Raw genomic sequence first — 26,038 nt, 5'->3', positions numbered from 1 at the left:
TTATAGATCCTTCTGTTTTAAGAGGTCCTCTCCTAGGCCACACCGATGCAGTCTGGGGTTTGGCTTACAGCGCAGCACACCAGCGTTTGTTGTCCTGTTCAGCAGATGGCACTCTCCGTTTATGGAATACAACCGAGGCTGCTCCAGCCCTGAGTGTATTTAATGATAATCAAGGTACATACTTTTTTTCTCTTATTTTACTCAGTGTTTTATAAAATTATTCTAAAAAGAACAAAAAAATAAATGATTCTACAAACTCTTACTGTTTAAATTTAATTTGAAGGTTGTTTTTAAGCAGTAAAAATATATTTGCTTGAATTTCCAACTTAGTATGTATAAGTTTAAAAAGCATACTATTTGGTGAAATACCATGCCTTTTTTGAATTTTTAAAAATTGAGATATGATTTCTGTACAGTAAAAAACAGATATCAAGGGTACATTTTCATGAGTTTGACAAATACATAAAACTCTTGCACCTATCAAGATAGAACATTTCCTTCACTGCCCTAAAGTTTCTTTGTGTTCTTCCCAGTCATCCACCTTCCGCATTCCTAACCAGCGGTACCCACTGTTGTGATTTCTTTCATTATAAATTAGTTTTGTCTATGCTAAAACTTCACATAAATGAAATCATACAATGTGCACTCTTTTTGTATCTGATGTTTACTCTCACTGTAGTGTTCTTGTGATTCATCCATGTGGTAATAAGCATTAATAATTTATTTTTATTGTTTAGTAGTAAGTATTTCCTTAAACCACTGTGTTTATCATTTACCTCTTCATGAACATTTGGGTTGTTTCCATTTTTTCCTATTATGAACAAAGCTGCTGTGAATTTTTTTTTTTTTTTTTAATCACAAGCAGGTAAAGACCTGGAAATAGAATTTCTGGGCTTTAGAATTGTGTGTTTTAACTTTATGTGAAATTGCCAGACTTTCTTTGAAAGTAGTTGTTCCATGTTACACCACTGACTGCACCGTGTGAGAATTCCAGTTGCTCTACATCCTTAATTACAAACATTTGGTGTTGAGGATATATTTAATTTTAGCCATTTTGGTGGGTGTGTAGCAGTATTTCATTGTGATTTTAATTTGTATTTCCTTGGTGGCTAATTATTCTGAGCACCTTTTTTGTGTGCTCATTGGCCATTAATGTACCTTCTGGAAGATACACATTTTTGAACTGTTAGCTTACTTAGATTTTGAACCAGATTTAAAAAATCAGATTATATTCACATATACATAGAATTATATTTTTTTATGTTTATAAATAAGTTCCAAGTTTTACCCTATTCTAGATGATAAATAAAAATACCTTCTTTATTCTTGAGCTGCCATAACTTGTGCCTAGGTTTTGATGAGTTGCCTGCATTTGATATTTGCATAACTCTACCAATAAATAACAATTTGAGTTTTTACTTCTTAAATTCCATACTTTTAGAGAGTTAGAATTCCTATTAAGAGATGGGCTTTTAAAATGAAGAATTCCTGTGATGCCCCTCTAAACCCCAGGTTGATTTGAGGTGGAAGCAGAAAAACTTGTAGTCCATATGTTTTCCATTTATTTCTAAATAAAGGCTTGGATTCAATGAATACAGTAGCTGTGAGTGACTGGTAGAAGATGTGGTAAACAAGTAAGGATGATAAAATAGACTAGGACTAAGAGTAATGAAAGAAACAATCTGCACTGAATGACTCTGAGCTAATTCTTATTCTAATGTTGAGCCTTATTTATTTCTTATACCACTGTTTGTTTTGCTATATTCTAAGCACATTGTGAAGTAGACCCTCTAACTACCATTGTCTTCGAATATGTTCTGACTCTTAGAATTGGGAATCCCTGCCTCTGTGGATCTAGTGAGCAGTGACCCGAGCCATATGGTAGCATCATTCAGCAAAGGATACACAAGCATCTTTAACATGGAAACACAACAACGCATTCTCACTTTAGAATCCAACCTAGATTCAAGTATGTATACCAATTTTAAGTAGTCTTTGTTTGGATCAATTTTTTAAATGTTATCAGAATTATAACTACTAGAGTCAACTATGAAAAACACTTGTCATTATAAAGTGTTCTGCCTCAAAATCATATAACACAGTTATTAGAAGGATATAATGATTTACAGTTGATTTTAAGTCTTTAGGTTGTTTATTCACATGTATAACTATACTGTTTGAAGTAGCATTTGAGCTTTTCTAAAGAGAAGTCAAGTTTAATTTTATACCAAACGCTTAGCTTTCAATTCTATTTGAAGACAATAATATTTATTCTGAATACAGGCATATCTTGGAGTTTTTGCGGGTTCAGTTTCAGACCTTCGAAATAAAGCACATATTGCAACAGAGTGAGTCACATGAAGTTTTTGCTTTCCCAGTGTGTATAAGAGTTATGTTTACACTATAGTACAGACTGTTAAGTGTGTACATATCTTAATTTAAAAGTACTTTATTGCTGAAAAATGCTAACCACCATCTGAGCCTTCAGTGAGTCATAATCTTTTTGCTGGGGGAGGGTCTCGCCATGGTGTTGATGGCTGCTGACTGATCAGGGTGGTTGCTGAAGGTTGGGTGACCGTGGTAATTTCTTAAAATAAGACAGCAGTGAAGTTTGCTGCATTGACTGACTCTTCCTTTCACGAACAACTTCTCTGTAGCATGTGTTGATGTTTGATAGCATTCTACCCACAGTAGAACTTCTCTTGAAATGGGAATCAATCCTCTCAAACCCTGCCGCTGTTTGATCAACAGGATTTTTGTAATTATGTAATCCTTTGTTGTCATTTCAACAATCTTCACAGCAGCTTCACCAGGAGTAGATTCTATCTCAAGAAACCACTTTCTTTGCTCATTCATAAGAAGCAACTGCTCATCCATTCAAGTTTTATCATGAGATTGCAGCATTCAGTCACATCTTCAGGCTCCACTTCTAATTCTAGTTCTCGTGCTATTTCCACCACCCCTGAAGTTACTTCCTTCACTGAAGTCTTGAACCCCTCACAGTCATCCATGAGGGTTGGAACTAACCTATTCCATACTCCTGTTTATGTTGACATTTTGACCTCTTCCCATGAATCACAAATGTTCTTTTTTTTTTTGCGGTACGTGGGCCTCTCACTGTTGTGGCCTCTCCCGTTGCAGAGCACAGGCTCCGGACGCTCAGGCCCAGCGGCCACGGCTCATGGGCCCAGCCACTCTGCGGCACACGGGACCCTCCCAGACCGGGGCACGAACCCGCGTCCCCTGCATCGGCAGGCGGACTCTCAACCACTGCGCCACCAGGGAAGCCCCACAAATGTTCTTAATGGCATCTGGAATGGTAAATCCTTTCCAGAAGGTTTTCAATTGGCTTTGCCCAGATCCATCAGAGAAATTACTAGCTATGGCAGCTGTAGCCTTATGAAATGTATTTCTTAAATAATAAGACTTGAAAGTCAAAATTACTCCTTGATCCATGGGCTGTGGAATGGAGGTTGTGTTAGCAGGCATGAAAAAAACATGAATCTCATTGTACATCTTCATTAGAGCTCTTGGGTGACCGGGTGCATTGTCAGTGAACAGTAATATTTTGAAAGGAATCTTTTTTTCTGAGCAGTAGGTCTCAAGAGTGGGCTTATAATATTCAGTAAACCATGTAGTAAACAGATATGCTGTCATCCAGGCTTTGTTTTTCCCTTTATGAAGCACAGACAGAGTAGATTTAGCATAATTCTTAAGGGCCATAGGATCTTCAGGATGGTAAATGAACATTGGCTTCACCTTCAGGTCACCAGCTGCATTAGCACCTAACAAGAGAGTCAGCCTGTTCTTTGAGGCTTTGAAGCCAGGCATGACTTCCCTCTAGCTATGAAAGTCCTAGGTGGCATCTTCTTCCAATAGAAGCCTGTTTCATCTACATTGAAAATCTGTTGTTTAGTAGCCACCTTTATTCATTATCTTAGCTGGATCTTCTAAGTAACTTGCTGCAGCTTCTGTATCAGCACTTGCTGCTTCACTTTGCACTTTGATGTTACAGAGACAGTACTTCTTCCCTTAAATCTCATGAACCAACCTCTGCTAGCTTCAGACTTTTCTTCTGCAGCTTCCTAACCTCTCTCAGCCTTCATAGAATTGAAGAGAGTTAGGACCTTGCTCTGGATTAGGCTCTGGCTTAAGTGAATGTTGTGGCTGGTTTGATTTTCTATCCAGCCCCCTAAGACTTTCTCCATACTGTTTTGCTTTCTTATCATTCATATGCTCACTGGAATAGCACTTTCAATTTCCTTCAAGAACTTTTTCTTTGCATTCACAACTTTTGGCTGACTGGAGCAAGAGGCCTAGCTTTTGGCTTGTCCTTTCCACATGCCTTCCTCGCTAAGCTTAACCATTCCTGGCTTTTAATTTAAAGTGAGAAGTGTGCAAATCTTCCTTTCATTTGAGCACTTGGTCATTGTAGGGTTACTGATTGGCCTAATTTCAATATTGTGCATCAGAGACTAGGAAGGCCCAAGGAGAAGGAGAGAGATGGGGTTACAGCTGGTCGGTGGAGCAGTCAGAACACACACGACATTTATCAAGTTCACCGTCTTATATGGGTGCACTTCATGGCACCCCAAAACAAATACATTAGTAATATCAAAGATCAGGGACCACAGATCACCATAACAAATATTAATAATGAAAAAGTTTGAAATATTGCAAGAATCACCAAACTGTGACATAGACATGAAGTGAACAAATTCTATTGAAAAAATGGAACCAATAGACTTGCTAAATACAGGGTTGCCACAGACCTTCAATTTTTAAAACAACACAATATTTTCAAAGCACAATAAAATGAGATAGGCCTGTATAAAATAAATCTGGTTTTCATTTCTCATAATTTTACTTTTTTAAAGAATAGTTGCTGTGCAATATTATATGTTATAGGTGTACAGTATTGTCATTCACAATTTTTAAAGGTTATACTCCATTTATAGTTATTATAAAAATTGGCTGTATTCCTCATGTTGTACAATATATCCTTGTAGCTTATTTTTATTTTTTTAAAATGTCTAAATACTTTTTTTTAATAGGTCTTTATTGGAGTATAATTGCTTCACAATACCGTGTTAGTTTCTGTTGCACAACAAAGTGAATCAGCCATATGCATACACGTGTCCTCATATCCCCTCCCTCTTGAGCCTCTCTCCCATCCTCCCTATCCCACCCCTCTAGGTCATCGCAAAGCACCGACCTCTAGACACAAGACAATCAGAGCTCCAGCTCCATTTCTCTGATTTATCTGGCTGCCTTCCTCCTTTGTGTGCTGGCTTTTTCCTCAGACTAACTTGCCCCGCGGTCACAACATGGCTGCCAGCATACCTGGAACAACCTGCTCCCTTGTTCCTTTCCAACAAGAGAGACGACCTCACCCTGAAAAACATACGATTAAAGTTTTTCCTTCCTGTCTGTGTGATACATCTTGGGACACAGCCCACCCTTGAATAGTCACGATCAACTGGAGAGCCCTGTGATGATGGGCTCAAGCCTGCGGTCCTGAAGCAATCACCAGCAAGGGGGACTACACACACACACACACACACACACACACACACACACACACACACACACACACACACACACACACACACACACACACACAAAACCATCCTTGGCGTAGACTTGGAATTGGGATCCTCCCCAGGAGCTGGGGATGGACCAGCTTCCTTTGAGCCCTCTGGCTACATTTATTCCATTTACCAAGTTGGGTTGTGTTATAAAGGAGGAAGCAGGGAAGCAGGTGCCCTGCTTAGGCAACCAAGAGTGTCCGGTTCAGATAGCTTGACTCAGGGCACATCTTCAAGGAGCCTGGTGCATCCTTAGCCAACATATTGAGAAAAGGCAAAAGTTTCCCCTGCCTCCCTTGCCTGTTTGGCTTGCACTTTTCTTTTGGTGTTTCTTTGAGATAAAAGAAAGAAAGAATTGGAAAAAGAAGGGAAATAGAAAGAAAAACTACTGTCTTCTCTGGCTTTCTCTCTCTCCCTCTCCCTCCCTCCCTCCCTCTCTCTCTCTCTCTTTCTCTCTCTCTCTCTCTCTCTCTCTCTCTCTCTCTCTCTGCACTACACAGAATCCTGGGGATTGTAATAGTGACCACTGATGTCATGGCAACAGGAAATGCAGTATTATGGGCTGAGCCCAGAGGAATATTATCTGTATAAAGTTTTTTTTTCTCAGTGACTATGAATTTCTTTCTTGTATTTTTTATTTTTTTAATATCTTTATTACAGTATAATTGTTTTACAATGGTGTGTTAGATTCTGCTGTATCAAAAAGTGAATCAGCTATATGTATACATACATCCCCTTATCCCCTCCCTCTTGTGTCTCCCTTCCACTCTCCCTATCCCCCCCACCAGGTGGTCACAAAGCACCGAGCTGATCTCCCTGTGCTATGCGGCTGCTTCCCACTAGCTATTTTATGTTTGGTAGTGTATATATGTCCATGCCACTCTCTCACTTTGTTCCAGCTTACCCTTCCCCCTCCCCGTGTCCTCAAGTCCATTCTCTAGTAGGTCTGCACCTTTATTACTGTCCTGCCCCTAGGTTCTTCATGACCAGTTTTTTTTTTTAAGAATCCATACACATGTGTTAGTATTTGTTTTTCTCTTTCTGACTTACTTCACTCTGTATGACAGACTCTAGGTCCATCCACCTCACTACAAATAACTCAATTTCATTTCTTTTTATGGCTGAGTAATATTCCATTGTATATACGTGCCACATCTTCTTTTTCCATTCACCTGTTGATGGACACTTAGGTTGCTTCCATGTCCTGGCTATTGTAAATAGAGCTGCAGTAAACATTGTGGTACCTGACACTTTTTGAGTTATGGTTTTCTCTGGGTATATGCCCAGTAGTGGGATTGCTGGGTCGTATGGTACTTCTGGTTTTTTTTAAGGAACCTCCATACTGTTCTCCATAGAGGCTGTATCAATTTACATTCCCACCAACAGTACAAGAGGGTTCCCTTTTCTCCACACCCTCTCCAGCATTTATTGTCTGTAGATTTTTTGATGATGGCCGTTCTGACCAGTGTGAGGTGATGCCTCATTGTAGTTTTGATTTGCATTTCTCTAATGATTAGTGATGTTGAACATTTTTTCATGTGTTTGTTGGCAATCTGTATAGATCCTCTGCCCTCCCAATGGTTCCCCAATTTCTCCCTTCGGCATGGGATCCCTTCCCCTCCCCCATCCATCCCTCAGGGGTGCCAGTCCCGTCCCGCCTCCACTTCTCCTCCCCCTTCACTCCCCCCCACGCCCCACATCCTACCCGGTCACTGGGGGTTCCTCCTGTCCCCTTATGTGTCCGTGGTACCCCACCAGTGCCTGGTAGGTGCCCTAGTTGTGAGGAGACGCAAGTTCTGCGTCCTCCTAGTACGCCGTCTTGACTTTGCCCTCTCTTAGTAAATTTAAAATCATGCTTAGATATATGACCTAAAGCTACTGTAATAAAATAAAAAGCCAATATTAAATTAAGAAGGATGTGAACATTTTTCAAATTACCTTCAGAGAGTATGGTCAGTTCTTTGAACGTCCTCAACGTAAATGTTGATTTTAATGACTGCTACAAATTAATAAGGTCTCAAGTCGGTGAGTGAGATGGATAAGCTAAACTAGGCAATTCCATTTCTCCCTCACAGTGTATAACTGTAAAGTCATATGACTTTTTGCCTGATACTAGAAGCATTTTCTGAAGAAGAATGCCGAGAACGTTTTGAGCAAAGGCAGCATTCTTGGAATAAGTGATAACTATTTCGAGTTATAATAATATGCCCTGACATTTCCTAAGTTATCAGTTTGATTACTTTAGAGTTATATAAAGCAAATTTATTTCTTTCTACTGTGACTCCCTTAGCTGTTTATATTTGACTATGTTATTGTATTCTGGAATTTAGCAGGTGTTTTTTTAAATTAAAGTTCAGACCAAACATGTTTTAAGGTAAAAGTGAATTTCATATAGTTTAACAGGATGAAAGATGTTTGTTGTTAGAATCAGAATAAATTACCTTTCTTCTTATTGATGGCAGTGGTGATTTGACTATGATTAAGTTAAAGGTAGTTGAAGCAGGTAATTGGGTACTTGTGAAACCATTGGAAAGGTAAACTATTTTTAGATCATAAGCTGAATATAAATATTTGGAGGATTCTTTTAGACTCATTGTTAGAATGATGGCTAGTAGGCCTTCAGTTTATTTCTAGTGTTCTTTGTATTTTGCTTACTTTTACTTGTCTGATTTACCATCACCTGGAGAAATTTCCTTAAAAAGTATTACTAAATAAGAACTTTCTTTTGCCTGATTTCTATCATGCTTCTTTTCTAGATCTCAAAGTAATTGAAGCTATCCTCAGAAACTTCTCTCCCAAAATATATCGGATACTTTACTTAAAGTATTTGTATTTTGTTGTTATTCTCCTGCTAGACCTTACGGCAGATATTGGTCAGTGGTGTGTTATCTCTGGAGGAAAAAATATCCATAGGCTGAATTTTTAATCTAAACTCTTTGTTTAGGACCATTTAAAATGAATATAACTGACCCAGAGCTTACTCCACATGGTCAAGTGACTTTTTGTTGTGCACTTAGATAACAGGCTGGGTGGCCGCCTGCCATTAACATTGGAAAAAGACTACCTTCAGCTTTTAAGATGTCATATTTCTAGGTACCACATGAAAATCCAATAGAGTAGACTAATATTGGAGCTATTTTTAGCTATGCATCACTATATTTTCTATTATGAGTGTAACTTCATGATACCTATTCAAAGAAGAGTTTCAAAAACAGTACAAGAATTCTTGGTTAACCTTCACCCAGATTCACCAGTTTTTAACATTTTGCCATATTTGTCACATTTACTTTATCATTCTCTGTGTATGTGTATAATTTAAAATCCTGAGCCATTTAAGAGACGTTATATACCTATTATATACCTATACCCCTAGATCCTTTAGCATGTAATTCCTATGAATAAGGACATTCTCTGACAGCACATTACATTATCAAAATCAGGAAATTTGACATTGACACATGCTGTTATTGTTTACACTCAAATTTGCCAGTTGTCCCAATAATGTACTTTATAAGGACATCCCTTCTCCCAAGACCATGATATAATAATTAGTTTTTAACTCTGACATATCTTAAATTAGTGTTATCTTTGTGTAGATTTTCCCTTTTTTTCTTGTAAAAAGTATTGTAACAAAAATCACTAATTAAACTTAAGTTCTTAATAATTGATTTCCACTTCATAAAAGGCTGTCAGGAGGAACTTGTGATAGTTTAGGTAGCGATTTTGGCAGTTGCCTGATTTGCATGAGTCATCTAGTTGGGATAGAGGTAGAAATTAGAATAGGTACTAGCTTTGTTACCATGATTTTGGGGAAGTCACAGATGTTTTCTGGACCTTGATTCATTCACTGTGTTATGAACCTAATGACATGTGGCCTGCCTGTCTCATTGTGTGTATAATTAAGATCCCTTTCAACACAATTAAATGGTGTGCAAAAAAATACTATTAGGATGCTATTTTCAGATTCCAAACATGGTAGACTGTTAAATGACCATTTCTATTATGAGAAAGAGAAGATTAAAGAGTTAAAAATTCTCTTTGTCATGCTTATCTTTAGATGATAACCATGTGGTAAAGAGCTCTGTATCTAGAATGAGCTGAGATTTAAGTTTGGGAATTATCTACATGAAGTAATGATGGAATTTTATTAAAGTAGCAAAAGTATCATAGAACACTGTAGAATGAGAAATGTCAGTGGCTCTGGGCTAAACTCTAGGTGGCATCCATTGATAGCAGGTGGTGGAAAAGGAAATTCTAATTCCCAGGTACTTCTAGATTTGTCAGTAGAGTGTTGCTCAGGTGATTCTCATTTCCTAACATTGCAATTATGAACACAATTGCAGAATAAATGAACTAAAGACAAGTTAAAGTCATATCATTTACTTTTCCAATCTCTTAGGTGAATATTCAGTTCTCTTTTGTGTGAAGAAGTAGTAGCTTTGACAAATTTGTATTGCTCTTTAATTTTTTCTTTTTAGCAGCCACCTCTTCCTGCCAAATAAATAGAGTCATCAGTCATCCCACTCTTCCCATCAGCATCACTGCTCATGAAGACAGGCATATCAAATTCTATGATAACAATACAGGTAAGAATTTATTTAAATTGATTATTGTTAAAGCAAAAAAAAAAAAGAATCCCAGCTGTAATTTTGGTGTCTGTCAGTGGCTTTATAGTCAGCGAATAGGCACTGAAACACAAATCCTCTCCCAGATCAGTTTCTTTTTACTCCATCTAAATCTGCTAAGAACTAGTCTTCACGATAGCATATAGAATCATCTTGGTTTATTTAATAGTAAATAGGTGTTATATTTTGGCCCTAGAGCCAAGGTTATTACTAGGAACACAATGAAAAATTCATTCAGATACCAATAAAATGATCTCTTGTTTTGAATATATTGTGGAAAAGTAGAAATTTACTGGAAGTAGAGGCATATGATCATTACAGATGGCAAACTCCTGAGTCATTTGATTTATTTTATTTGTTTTTCCATGGACTAAATTTTTTCTGTATTATAATACTGATTATTTGGTCCTGACTGATTTGCACTGAGGTATGGAGGCTTTCCCAATTTTTATTAGCTTATATTTCACTAGTCTAAAGGAAATGCATGAAGAGCTGGTTGGGAGAACAACTCACTGTATTAGCAGCCATATTTACCTGAGTATCTGCTACTGGCTTTGTAAATGTGTTGACTTTTGCTAACTTTGCTTAGCTACAAGTGATGAATAATTTAACATTTTTAATCTCTATGTACTGTTTCCACCAAAATTGTGGCCAGGTTTTCTCTCTGTTACTTTGTCTTTGTCTCAGTATTTTCGTCTGCTTCCACAAAACAGATAATTTGCCTGTAGCTAAAGGATGCAAAGTCAGTGATAAATAATGTCTGAGTTTTAGTTAATGAACATGGCTTAAAGGAATATTTGTGTACAAATTAATGACTTCCAATTTGTGAAAGACAAAAATATAATCTGAAATTTGAGCTTTTGTTTCTCATTATCATCATGGCCAGAGCAGGGAGGGAGACATGTGTTGTTTTAGCAGTTGGAAAAGCTGTTGATGTAGAGACTATACAAAGAGGGGTGACTGGCGAAGCCAGTACAGCGAGGTAGCTGGCTTGTATTCAGGATAAGGTAAACTATTACTAAAGAGTAACAATCTCTTTTTCCAAAGGCAAACTGATCCACTCGATGGTAGCCCACCTAGAAGCTGTTACAAGTTTAGCAGTTGATCCAAATGGCCTGTACTTAATGTCTGGCAGTAAGTACAACTATGGATTATTTATTTATTCTTACCATTTTTATATTTAATGTAATTTTTCTCTTAATTTCTTTTCTTTTGATATAGGTCATGACTGTTCAATACGTTTATGGAACCTAGAAAGTAAGACGTGTATCCAAGAGTTCACAGCTCATCGGAAAAAGTTTGAAGAATCAATTCATGATGTAGCTTTCCACCCATCCAAATGCTATATAGCCAGTGCTGGGGCTGATGCACTGGCTAAAGTCTTTGTATGACACAATGCATCATCTTCACCTTCTAGCTCTTTATAAATAATCAACTGCACAAAAGAGATACAGAAGACCGGGGCAAGAGTCAACCCATCCAGCCCTTTTGTTCTGCTGAAGGAGCACAGAGAACATTTGTTAAAGTATAGTTTTGCAATTCGTTTTCTAAAACTAAGGTTTGTTCAGGTTGCTGCAAGCTCAGCTGAATCTGTGAGCCTGAAAACTTTAAAATTTTTCCCAAAATAGGAGCTTTTATTTCTGAGGTTGTTCTAATTCGCTAGGCAGGCCTGAGCGAAGAACATAGGTTTAGCTTGCCCCTATTGAGTAAATAGGGCACATTATAAGGGATAATTAAAAAGGTTGATGGCTGGGAATGAGTAGAGGAAGAATGGAAATTTAGACCTAGTTCTCCCCTGAGAAATCTTGTTAAACATATTAGGTAGTAAAAACAGTAATCTTTATCATATCTGCTGTACTAACCCCTATGTGCATAATGACCAGGCAGTGTTAAAATGCATTTTTAATTTAGCTCTCCTTTCAACTGTTCTCATAAAGCACCTGGGAAAACATTTTACCTATTAGAGGGAAAAAAAGAAATGCAATAACATGTTAAATATATTATTATTCAGAAATGCTAAACAAATATTTAGTTTTTAAGCAGATTTCTATATTGTATTACATTTTTGAAAATAGATTTGGTACCATTCTAAAGTTTAGCTGTCAAAAACACTCACCATTATGAAGAATAGTTGATAGAGTCTGCTTTTACTAAAAGATTTAACTTATTCAGGTTTAAGATTCTGTTTATTTTTAATGGCAAGCAGGTCATATCTTTATAATAATTTCTGTTAATTTTAAAATTCATTTTATTCATGTGATGTTTATAGTACCAGAGTGATTATTTCCTATCAATGAAATCTTACCTTTCAGTGGTTGAAAAGCTGGAAGTTATTTGCAAGTACTTATTTATCAAAACCCACATAACCATGCTTCAGATGATCTCTACTCTTTCTTCTTTGTCTCTTACATTCAAATTATCTGACACCTACCAAAAATAGTTCATAATTATTATGTTTTAATAGTCCAAAGGATATGGTTAACCTCAGGCAGCTGCTTTTGCAGAAGTACTAAATAAAGCAAATGTTTTGTGCCCCAGGAATTCCCTTATTAATATCTCCAAGAAGAAGAACCTCTTGGAAATCTGGATGGAATAGTTTGGTGTATAATATTGGCTAAAAGGTTCTGTCTTTCTTTCCCTCTCCCTACCCCACCTCCAGTGTCTAATTGGAATACACAGCATGTTTTAGTAGGCAGTGAATCAATACTGTTTCTGGGGAAAACCATTCTTGAAGGACCAGGGTTCCCTGAGCACACCTTACCTATGACCCACATATGGTCAACTCTTGGGATTTCCATGACCCCACTGTCTGGACCCAGTATATAGACCTCATCCCTACAACTGTCTCACCTCTCCTCACACTCTTCCTTATTTGCCCAAAATGTCAGAGACCAATCTGGAAATTAGAAATAAGTTACTAATACCCAAATTTTCAGCAAAATGTATTTTTAATAGGCTCTCAGACTTAAAAAAAAAAGTCCATATCCATAAATATTTTAACCTTTTAATATAATTCCTACATTCCTATGCCCATGTATCCCATTAGCATAACAGTGGCACTTCTGATAATATGTACATCTACTCCCTGAAGAAGTATTATCACGATAGTGTCAATATTAATCAACAGTTTTTCTTTAAAATTTCTGCTTATCTGCCTCTGGAACGCTGTAGTATACAGGCAAGTTTTCTTTAAAGACCTGTGTTAAATTTGCCTAATTTGATATACAGATATGCTTTAATATTTTGACACAGCTACCTTGTCGTTTCATCTGTGCTTTGGTTCACAGTGGGCTCAAGGGACTCCTTTGTGTATTCAAATGATTTGACCTGGATATGAGCTACCAGTTAAATGTTTATATTCCCATGCAGGTATAGAATTCCACATTGTGTTTGGCGAATTCCTCTTTTGATTGTTCACAAAGTAAATAAATGATGTTGCTGACCTAACATTTGTAGGATACTGGAAAATTCCAGTCAGGTGCTCTTAATTGGCAGATTTGTGATGGATGACTACAGGCTATTGTTTTACCAATTATTGCTTTAATTACTTTCCAAGGTCCGCAGTGCCTGCTTTCCTTCTGTCACTGGAATTCTCAAAACCAAGCCACTCTCTTCACCTGCATTTTATGCCGCAGGGTTGAAATGCATTTTTCTGTTAGTAAGTAGAAAACAACCATGAGATATGTAGACTGTAGTGCAAATGATGGAACTGTTGAAAGTTCCTTAGAAAGCCAGTGCTATGCTCTTGGAGATTGTACCCAAAAACAGAGATTCTTCTCCACTAGCACTGTTATGATCTCAGTGTAGAAATGAGGCAAAGCTGTCTTCCAACCAGATAGAAGCATATATATGTGTCTGAATTTTCCCTCAGTTTATCAAAAATTCAATGAAAATTGACAAAATGAACAAATTCCAGATTTGAACAGTCACTGAAATGCTGTCATAGTGCTTCATTTGTAAATATTTTGTATGAAATGTATTGGAATAGTATGGAAATCAGCAGGAGATGTGGGTCCCTGCCTTATCTTCACATGCTATGGATACATCTCTGGGAGCTTGCAGCACCCTTCTCAAAACTCAGCTGTCATATGGAGCTCATTTGCTACTTGAACCATAGACAGATATTTAACATAAGTGATATAATGACCTTCAGTATTTTTCTATTGAACAAGTTTAGCAATTTTTGCCATTAAACAGATAATTAGTTATGCAAAGTATTTAGCTTTTATAATCATTTTAGTTATGACTAAAAGGGGGAAATTGAGCTGCATCACTGATAACAAACTTTGTGAGAAATTTTTTGTTTATCTGACTTTCATTCCTTCAGTATTCTTGCTATAAATTTCTTTGGGAGATAATGATGAAGATTTATTTGAAAATGTCTAAAATGTATGTATATTTTATAAATATATATTATATATATTGTAGGAATATATATAATATATATAGACTATATATATATATATATATATATATATATAAAACCATAGGTGCATTTTACTGTTTTGTATATTCATTTTTGGAGGTAGTGTACACAGCAGGTAATGACGAGTATGAGTGTTGTGCTGTTTGCTTTTGCAGTATAATATATAGTTCTAAATGTTTAAATTACTGTATATACTATATTCATTATAGGCTAGCATGCTTGTTTTAAAGACTGTCATTCTAGTTTATTAAAATCTGAATGTAAGAAAACCTGACTATTCAAATGTGAATTGAAAAGTATTCCATTCTCAGTACTGAACTATTTCCATTGAACATTCAGGATTTTTGACAAAACAGATATCATCAAGAAGGCAATAGCTAGAGAAAGAGAGGTGCCTTTAAAAAAAAAAAAATACAAATGCAGCCTTACAGCGAGGATGAGGATTGAGTTTTTTTGTGGGGGAAGGGGTATGAGAGAGAGAGAGAGGGAGAGAGAGAGAGAGAGAGGGAGAGAGGAGAGAGAGAGGTGTGTGTGTGTGTGTGAGTGTTTGCCAATCTGTGAAGGTCCTGATTTGTGACCATCAATGTCTTTTTAATGTATCTGTTCAACTTCTAGGACTTCAGGGGACATTTCATGCGCTGTCTTCGTGCTCTTCTGAGCACCATAAGTACTTTCCAAGAATTTTGAATGTGAATTCCTAGAAATTTCAGTAGAGAAGAAAATGGCTCTTCTTTCATTGTAAGTCAAGTTCAGGTAGTAGGAGAAATTATTGATTCACCAAAATTATGGGGTCTCATTAACGTTGGCTAAGTAAATGTAATTTTTAAAGGCTCACTTTTTTAGCACTTCATATATTTCCCCTTTACACAAGAGCATGTCATGATTCTTATGTGATGAAGATTCAACTAGGAAAAATCATTTTTAATGATTTTTAAACACCTGAACTAGTTAAAGTTCCGCCTAAGAATAGTATTTAAATGGCATCTTTCATATCTACCTCTTTGTCATTGCTGCCATTTTGACTCAAGCAAATCTTTATGACATCTAAAATAATGGTTGGATGCAATTTAAAAATCTGCGTTGGTGCTTTTCTCAGGCTTTGTCATTTAAGTTATATTGAACAAAGATGTCACAAATCAGATTGAAAGGTTTAGAATTAATTTTGATTTTCTTTTGAAAGAACTGCTTAAAATTTATCATCAATGTTGATAGTGAGTTGGAGATAGTCTCTGGTTAGTATATGTCTGTGTGATGCTTTCAGCCAAGAGCCAAACTGTTACTGATTTACATGGGAAAAGAGCTCTTAAGTATAATTTTCTTCAGCTTACTTTATTCTTTGAAAGCTATTTCAAGGCTATTAAGTACCTAATCATTAATTTTATTTACTCAGAAGTTGCCTCTGTTACTGTGTTGTTTAGTTATTTATATAATTGCATTATTTTGTTTAACACTGGGATTCAGGTTGTACAAAAGTAGTAGCTGACAGAAATTGTATGTATATTTTTCTGAAACGTATCAATTCCTTCAGTTCATTTTAGAAGAAGGTCCAGAAAACTAACATACCTGTGTTTAAAAAACAAAGGACAGATCAGGTCCTTGGTAGATGATTTGAATCATTCTACTTTTGCCACTGAAAGTTTTTTAATTGGCTATATATCCATCATCCAACTGGATCTCAGTGTCATTGTAAAGGATTCCGGATTCACGGAGTATTAAACAGATTGCATCTTTTTTTTTTAATCCAAAAAAAAAAAGCGAATATAAAGCCAAACAGAGATCTCTTGATCCCACTTATTTATTCTAGGAGTATTCCTGAAGTGGTGCTTAAGGGTCAGAATTTTCTGGATCTTTGCTAGCCAAGCTTTAGATTTGATTTAACTGGGACCACATGCCTGTCATCCCTTGGATGCAAATTAGAAAGTTCATTTTAATTTATATTAACTGTAATGTCTGCCTGGGTTTTTAACAGGCTGTGAACCAGTGAGTGCCTTGTTAACGTAGAATGATTTTTCCCTGGTTGTGTGTTAGCTCCTCTCTGAAAATGTCTTAGAGAATGGTATTTTAGTTGACTTGTAGAGAGCTGCTAAATTTGGTGTCATCAGCAATCAGAAAGCCTTCAGTCTACCACATTACCACCCTCCGTACTTTCTTTTCATTGTTTGGCTGAAGTTTGCCTCTTGTGAGAAACAAATACAGCCCCCTTCTCCACACAGCTTTTTTCCAATCCAGATTAAGAGGTATCCCCTATACCTATCCCAACTATATGATCTAATACCTGTTTTTAGGAGGAACCACTTCTGGTTTTGTAATCCAGAAGGATTACAAATCCTGTAATCTACTGGTTATTTTATGTCTTCTCCACTTCAGTTTACTAGAGCTGACCTCAGGGCATCATCAGTTCAGATTCATCAATAACTCCTTTTCTCCACACCCCTTCACCCCTCCAACTGGTGATCCCTGGGCCAGATTGTTTGATCTTCAGGTATTTTAAAATTTAGGTGTAATATCAATTAATGTAAATTAATCTAAATGCTAATTTTTGTGGTGCAAGAAGTTTCTTTTGTAAATTCAGGGTATGGATAAGCTAATTAAGATATCCTTTTTTGGTGGCTCTAAGTGTATTATTTGTTTTTAAATAAAGTGTACAAATATAGATAATGTGCTATAGGTGTCTCATGAATTGAAATATTTGTCAGATTTGGAATCTAGTGGGTTTACAGTTAAAATACTTTAATACAACCTGATTTTGTTTTGGGGGTTAGGTAGTAAAGGGGTGCAGAGAAATAAAAGTGTATTAGACAAAGTAGATGTGAATCCAAAGTAATGAACCAATCTTAATTATTGATTGTAAGGAAGGTGGAGAAATTTATCATTATAGAGAGTTTGGGACTTTGTAAAACCAGTAAAATTAAAATACCCCACACGATTGGATCATGATACTTTCAGGGACATATGTATATTTTATCTCAAGTATTCAGTTACATAATTTTAAAAATTACACATACACATATAAATTTAATGTGTTTTTATTTTTTCTTTGTTTGGCTACTTAACAGGCAAGCATAAGCCTTCTACCCCTTGCTCCTTCAGATCAACATTATTTTTCAAGGGCATCTGCTCAGAACTTACTGTCTCTTTGTTCCAATCTGGAGCCACAATAATATATAGAATCTAAAAGGTACCACTTCTGGTGTCTTTGAAACTATCCACTGTTCTATGATGTTTCATATGCTGCTGTAGTAATGTGTTCTATTCTTTGGTATGTACACATTTTTCAGTAGTGTCAGAAATGTCCCTTTTGTCCCTTGTAATGAGAACTGAGATGTGATTTGCTGGAGTTGTTTTAGAGTCATCTAGCTCAGAAGGTCAAGAGGACTCCAAAAGTTTTTCAAGGATTGATGGACCCTCTGGGGTCAGCCCAGGTTCAGAATGGTATTCTAACCTGCTTTAGGTTTCCCAAGGGCACCACTGAGGTTTTGAAGGGTCTTAGGTTGTCCTGGCACTTAGAGTATTCCCCAGGAACACCTGGAAATCTGGTAGCATCCAATGCTATAACCATAACACATCCCTCCACTTGTTACTTCTCAGTTACACCTGTCGTTTACAATGATGGGGACGCTCTAGCTCTGTGGAGAAGCACTGACATGCAACTTTGAAAATTAGATTCCATATTTTCTGAAACACAAATTCTAATTTAGTATATTTTGTATACTTTCAAAACCAAACAGAATCCAAAACCCACCAAACGGAAAATTACTCATTTCAAGTTTCACTTAGATCTTACAAAACCCTAAGCCTTTCTTATTCTTAGTTATTAGACTAAAGGTAATGGTGTTTTTGGTCAGACTTGAAGAAGGATCTGACTATTTGGGAGAATAAAATCTGCAATATCTTTCCTACTGGAAGGGTCTGTTTCATAGAAAATTCTCTCATCCTTGGTTATTTAGCCATTCACCTTACAGGAAGACTGTTCCAGATGCTAACTCCCTTTTGACTTTTCCTGTGTGCCTCTTTAAAGAGTTAATTAATCCAGTGATATAAAGGAGAACCCACAGCAAAACATCTGTTAAATAGCACTTGGAGTACTAGAATTAGTATTATTAATTCACATGCCAAAGTTTTTCATGTCCTTATAAGATCCAGGGTGTGTATCAGGTTCCCAATCTATAACCTCAAACCAAAGATATTTTTGAATTACCTCATATAACAGCATCATCAAATTAAGGGTAATGGTAGGGAAACCCATCATTCACAAATGAGAATTCCCAAACTGAAAAACTTTCTTTAATTAAAAAAAAAAACAACTGCATGCATGGAAAGCAAAATTTTATGTTAAGCATATGTTGAGAAAATAAGCAGCTTGTGGTTTATATAAAATGTGTTGAAATGTTAATGTATACTGACATCACCTACTCCTTCCTTATGGAAGTGGGACCAAGGCAGTAATTTTTCAGAAATAAATAAGATTAACTTACCTTAAAGCAAAAGAAACTCATCAGAAGGTTTTCTTTCAGTGCTGGGTAACTTGGGTGAGGGTGTGGGGAAAGATGTATCACACTGAAAAGGAAAACACAGTTAGCCTCTCATCTGGACCCATCACCCATTGTCTTCCTTTCTCGTTAAAAGACTTGTAAAGATGACCTCTAAGAGCCGTTTGATCTGTAAAAGTGAATGGTTCCAGTTCTGGCTTTTTTGTCATTGATCCCTGTCATCTAAATTAAAGATTTTGGGGAACTACGTCAAAAGTATCCTGGAGTCCCCTGGTTAAAGTGTCAGACAACATAGCTTTTTATTATATTGTAGGAAGCTATATTAACATAGGCCCAGGTATGCTGTGTCATCTGCATATGTCAGAATGAAGACCAGACATGTAAGAAATGTCCTAATGTAGCCAAGTGATAATCTCGTGAAAAGATAGAATCATTTTTATAGAATGAGTTCTGTTGTTTTGAATGACTTTGTGCTTTCAGAAGCATTTGTTAAAATATTTACATATTTTTCTACAAGCTTTGAGCCCACATATTTCAGAATATCCTATTGATGGAATTATTTCACTCAGTGTGTATTTTAGAAAAAGAACGCAATGGTCTCACGTATCTTTTTGCAGTAATTTATGGATAACACGCCTGACCCCTGCTCCCCACCAATACTCAAGTGCCATGTAGGAATTCTTTCATATGTGGTAAATATCTTAGTATTTTGCTGACTGGAAAAGCAGTATTTTTATACATAGCTTGCAGGTAAACCATGGAGCCTTGTGCATCTGATAAATGTTGAAATGAATGGAAAGTTAAGATAGAGCATGTATACCACGTAAGTAATGTTAATAGTGTCCCTTCAGAGCTAACAAGGATAAGGTTAGATTCTGCCAATTGCCATTCACAGATTTTGAAAGTATGCTTGTTTAGCCAAAAATACCATTTAACAATCAGTTCGTTTAAGAGGAAACTTTTTCAATGAAAGAGTACCTGTTCAGTTTCCTTGTATATCTCAGGGTCAGAAGAAAGGAGGTTTTTCCCCAACTCTGAAACATTCAGACTTTCTTTTATTCCTTTGATCAGCCTTTTAAACAAGCAGGACAATAAGCTCCTTATTTCTCATTGTTGTAGGATACCTAGGAATATATATCTGATGATTAAATTTAAAAAAAATAGAACTTGCAAGCAGACTTTTTTCTCTTAGAAACGTCATTGCTTTCTGGAGGCAGAAATAATTTTACTTTTGAACTTGAAGGTTGTAGATCAAGGCAGTTTTATACCCTTGATGTATGCAAGTTATATACAGTTTGTCTCTGCAGATAATCACATTTTATTTTGTGTGAATTTTAGAATTGTTTTGGGAGTACAAAGATTGTCAAGGAATATACTGTAAGTCTAATTTACATACGTATCTTTCAAAACCTTGTGGATTTTTTTTTTTTTTTGAGGCATGAGGAGCAGGTAGTGATGAGTTTTATTCTGAATGCTTTGATTCTTAACCCCATTCTTAACTCAGATTTTACATATTTGGTATTGCTCACTTGTCACCTAAAAAATAAGAGTTGATGGTTATTTGCTGCTGTCTCTAAGCTCCTTGAGGCAGGGACCATATTTGTTTTTCTTATATTCCTCAACACCTCTCCTGGTGCCTTACCATATAGAAAGTACTCGATAAATATTTATTGGTTGAGTGATCAGAGAACACGTTTTGAAACTCTAAATGTATCCAGATCACCAAAAACAAAGGAAAAGAAAAAAGCATCTCTGCCAGTCCCTTGGCAATCTCAAATGTATTTAGGTCTGTGGAGCTGACGCTAAGATTGAGGTCTGCACCCTCCTTGGGGAGGAATTTGGACCTCACCTGAAAGGTGGCAACAGGATGCCCAAGGCAGCACCCTCTTCTGCTACGCACTTCCAGTTTTGACTGCTTTGGAACTGAGCAAAGCATGTGGGGGAGTAGGGGATCTCTCTAAGCTCTGTTGTGGTATCCCTTCTGTCCCCCTATCCTCCTGAACACCAACCCACTGGCCTCTGATCCCTTGACGGGGAACTCTCCAGCCTGGAACCTAACCCTGCCTTGACTGTCTTGGGCCCAGACAGGGTCCACCAGTCTTTTCCCTTGTGACCCTCAGATGGTCCTGCTCTTCCTGACTGGCATTTTTCTCCAAAGAGGTAGGAAGCTTCTCCCAGTAGAAGGTTGTCAAGAAAGACGTTTCTCTGGGGAGCTTGCTTTGGAGTTGAAGAGTCTGGGACAGAATCCCTCAGGATGTTCTTAGGGCTGATTTTGTCTTGAAGATTTGATGGTAATTGTCTGAATGTTTATTACCTCTCCTAGGAATAGTTCTGTGTTGTCTTGGTGTGCTGCTACCACTCCAGCAGGGCCCAGGAGGCTTGAGACCTTGAGCTGAACAGCTTAATTGTTTCAGGAACACTAGTTAGGGACAGGGTATTTATATTTAACAGTCAAATGACTTTTAAATCATTAATAGAATCATCAACAGAGCAGTGAATTATGTGACTATGAAATATTCAACTAAATAAATCTCAAAATAATATTAAACCTATATATTATGTAAGAACTGTTATCTCTTTTTTAATTATTGAAACATGATTCCTTTACAATCAGTATAGCACAGAGGAAAGAACAGGATTTTGGCCTGGGCACAGGACATTTATTGGCCATGAGACTTTAGATAAACTAATCTGAGTTGGTTTTTCATGTACAAAATGGGTATCATAGATCTGCCTACTTAGATTGACTTGAGATAATATATAACACCTGATAAACTGTCAGGCAGTAATAAGTATCAGAGGAATAACTATTATTCTCTCCCTGAATTCAGTCTTCTTATCATGTAATTCTGTCACACTCCTGATAGCTTCTGAAATACCAAGTTTTTTAGGAGAAATCAGGTTAAAATGAACATCAAGAGGAGCCCTTAAATTGTACATAAAATATTAGTTTCCTCAATAGTTGAGTGCCTGCTATGTGCCGGAGAGTTCTAGGTGCTGGCGTTCAGCAGTGAACAGGTAAAATCCTTTACCTGCAGCTGACATTATAGTTGGGGAAAACAAACAACAAATAAGTAAAATACATTGAATATTCGTGATAAGTACAGAGGAAAAACAAAGGGAAGGGAGATGATTTGATGTTAGATTAAAAGAGTGATACAAATTAATAGTACTATAATTTAAGTTAATACAGTTAAAAGAACATCACAAAAGAGCAATAAATGAAATAATAAAGATGCATAATGGCAAAACTAATCATATCCCGCCATACCATTTCACTCCCACCTCCCTTGTAGCAGCCTGATGTATCTATTCTTATTCCTACAAATATGTATACACAAACATTACATACAGGGTTTTGTCTTTTTCTACAGTTACTCTGCAACTTCTAAAATGTAATGTATATTGTGAGCCCCTTACAAGTCTATACATATATAATTGCTTTTAAATTTCTTAATATACACACACAGTTTTATATAAAATGAGATTTTTTGGGTGGGTCAGTTTGCTTTAAATGGGATCATACATATCCTCTGCATCTTTTCTTATCCAACAATGTATGATAAAAATCCCTCCAAGTCTGTCTTATAGCTCTTACTCTTTTTAGTGCTGGGTAATACTGTATGATGATGAAGAGGTTATTAAACCTCTTCCATATTGATGGGCATTTACTTTGTCACCATGTTTTTACTATTATGGTAATTGTGCCTGTGCACATATTCATGACCATGATGGTTTTACTTCTGTGGAATAGATTCCCTGGAGTAGGATTGCTGGGTTAAGGGGTATGTTGATTTAAAACTTTTAAATAAATGTTGACAGGTTGTCTCCCAAGAAGGCTGGTGGGACAATTTATATTTCCATCAGTAAATATACAAAAATACTGTTACCCTTTATACCCATTAGCAAAAGCTGTTGTAGCATTTAAAAAAAAGAAAAGGAAAGGAAGAAAAGCCTGGTGGTGGGTATAGTGATTTCGCAGTGTTTTTTTCTTTGCATTTTCATTACTACTGTAAATCTGGAAAACTTTCCATATGTTCTTTGGTCATTTGGATTTCATTCATAATTTACTTATTGTATTAGTTTTCTATCTCTGCATAACAAATTACCACAAATTTAACAGCTTAAAACAGGACCCACTGATTATCTCATGGTTCCGTGGCTCAGAACTTCAAGCAAGCTTTGATTGGGCTCTCTATTTAGTTTCCAATAAGGCTGGAATGAAGGTGTGTGCCAGGCTGGGCTCTTAGCTGAAGGCCCTGGGGAAGAATTCACTTCCAATCTCATACATGTTGGCAGAATTCGCTTCCTTGGGATTATAGGATGGTTGCAAGATGGAGGTCTCTGTTCCCTTGCTGACTGTCAACTAGGGTTGTTCTCAGCTCCTAAAGGCTACCCTCCAGCCCTTGCACGTGGTCTCCTCCATCTTCAAAGCTAGCAGGCATTCATCGGATCCTTCTCATGTTTTGACTCTGTTTTCTGCTACCAGCCTTTTTAAAGGGCTCATGTGACTAGGTTAGGTCCACCCAGATAATTTCTGTATGTTAAGGTCAACTGGTTAGTATCCTTAGTTACATCTGCAAAGGCCCTTTGCCCTGTAAGTGTAGCATTATCAAAGGAGTAACACCAGGGGCAGAGATCATGGGGACCATTTTAGAATTCTGCCTACCATAAATATTCATATTTTTATTTGTACCTTTATATTCATTTTAATTTTTATTCATATTTTTGCTCATGTTTCTATTGTGTTTGTCTTTTTATTTAGTTTGTAGGAGCTTTTTGTATATTAAGCCTTCCTACTCTTAGTTGCAAACATTTTTTTCTAACTCTTCTAAGCTGTCTATTAACCACATTAATAAGTACTTTTTCCATAGAAAACTTAGCCATTTGAATTTCACTCTTAAGGTGAATTGCATATTTGTATTTTTAAATTCACATTTAAAATTTTAATTCATTTTTATTCATTTTTATTTTTCATTTTTATTAACATTTCGCCCATATTTGCAGTCTTTTAAAAAAATTATAAGTGCTCTTTGTGTATTATAAACTTTCTCTTATTATTTGCAAATTTTCTCCAGATCTTTGATTTGTCTATTGACCATATTTATAATATCTTTTCTCATTCAAAACTTTATATTAGTATATATCCTATATATTATTTTATTTTTCAAAATACAGACATTTGTGAATATATAAACATTTTGAAGTATTCTGTATTGTTTAAGGTCTTCACCCCTGAGTGGCATGTATAGTCTCCTGGAATGGCTTCTGCATTTTATTTATTTTTAATTCATCTACTCCATTTGGAATTTGTTTTTGTATACAATGCAAGCTATGGATGCAACTTTACTTTCTTCCGAGTGAGTTGCCAATTGTTCTAGCACCCTTTATTAAATAAACTATCTTTTCCCAATGAATTGAAACACCAACTTTGCCGTATATTAAATTTTCACATATGATGAGATTTACTTCTCAATATGCTATTCTGTTTCACTTCTAGTTCTCTTTACATATGGCAGTATCATATGGATTTAATTACAGTGGATTTCTATTCTGTTTGTGAACAGTGGTTTTATAAGATGATCAGGCAGAACATTTTCCTACCCCACACACCTGCCTACTGTCCTTTTTACTACTTTTCTTGGCCATTTGAAATTTGTGATCACTTTATCCAATTAGGGGTTGAAATTGCATTAAATTTTCAGATTAATTTTGGGAAATTTGACATATGATATTGTCTTCTAAGAACTAAGAAAATTGTATCATTTTCAGTTTGCTCAGGTCTTGTCTATAGCTTTATAGTAAGATTTGAGAGTTTTCTTCATTCAAGTCTTGCGTCTTTTTTATTAAATGTATTCTTATTTCTTAGCCTTTTGGTCATTACTGTGAATGGATTCTTTTTTCCATTTGCATTTCTAAAGGCTTATTATAAATAAAGGAAAAGCCTGTATTTTTCTGTGTACTTATCTTGTATACAACTTTACTATATATACTTGCTAAATTTTCTCATTAATTTCAGCAGTTTTCACTAGAGTCTCTTGGAATTTGTAGAAATATAATGGTGACACAAAAATAATTCAGCGGTTTTTGCAATGTTTGACAGATTCTTTTCTAGAATCTTTATTGTCTGTAAACTCCATCATAGCGTTGAGTGATAACAGTGATAGCAGGCATCTCTGTTATTGATTTTAGCAAAGATAGTTTGAGTATTTATTTAGAATATTTGTGTTGCTACTTGGTAAATAATCTTTATCTTATTTAAATACATTCTTTCCTGTTTTACCGAGAGATTCTGTTAGGTGTAGCTGCTAATTTTATCAAATGCCTTTTCAGCATCTTTTGATGTGGACATGTGTTACTTTCTTTTAATCTATTAACTAGCTGGATTATGTGTGGAGTTGCTGACATGAAACCACTCTTTTCTCCTTGTAATAAAGCCTGCTTGGTCATAATGTGTTATTCTTTTCTTATAAGTCAGTATTCCAGTTGCTAATCTTTTATTTAGAACTTTAGCGTGAATGTTCATAAGTGAGAGTCTGTAGATTTCTTTAGTGGATTATTTTATTAGGTGTAAAAAATAATGCAGGTTGGCAAAATATGGGAGTAATCAGAAGGCTCATCCACTGCTGGTGAGAATGCAAATTTTTTCAAATACAGTTTCCAATTTATTGGAAAACCATTCGGCAGAATCTACTAAAGTGAAAATATTCCTACCATGGAATCTAGTAATTCTGCTTCTAGGCATACACCCAATAAAATGCATACATATGTTCACCAAAAAATATGTTTTAGAATGTTTATAGCAACACTACTAGTAATAGCCTCAAACCTGAAACTACCTAAAAGTCCATCCACCTGTAGAATGGGTAAATACATTTTTGTGTGTTCATACAATGGAATACGATCCAA

At 36.1% G+C, this 26,038-nt stretch overlaps 1 protein-coding gene across 2 annotated transcripts in view; it reads left to right on the top strand.

Annotated features, from left to right (window-relative positions):
* The window catches only part of STRN (striatin), a 119,836-nt gene extending 93,798 nt beyond the window's left edge, over positions 1 to 26,038 (top strand). For both annotated transcript variants that reach the window (XM_032652588.1, XM_032652587.1), the window contains 5 exons: positions 7 to 174; positions 1,829 to 1,969; positions 10,067 to 10,174; positions 11,261 to 11,347; positions 11,435 to 26,038. In XM_032652588.1, coding sequence (XP_032508479.1) covers positions 7 to 174; positions 1,829 to 1,969; positions 10,067 to 10,174; positions 11,261 to 11,347; positions 11,435 to 11,604 — 674 coding nt within the window. In that variant the 3' untranslated portion in view covers positions 11,605 to 26,038. The remainder of the gene's footprint in view (positions 1 to 6; positions 175 to 1,828; positions 1,970 to 10,066; positions 10,175 to 11,260; positions 11,348 to 11,434) is intronic.

The sequence above is a fragment of the Phocoena sinus genome, chromosome 13, assembly GCF_008692025.1.
Source record: "Phocoena sinus isolate mPhoSin1 chromosome 13, mPhoSin1.pri, whole genome shotgun sequence".
Classification (NCBI taxonomy): Eukaryota; Metazoa; Chordata; class Mammalia; order Artiodactyla; family Phocoenidae; genus Phocoena; species Phocoena sinus.
The sequence above is the reverse complement of the archived record's forward strand: the minus strand, read 5'-3'. Positions and strand labels throughout refer to the sequence as shown.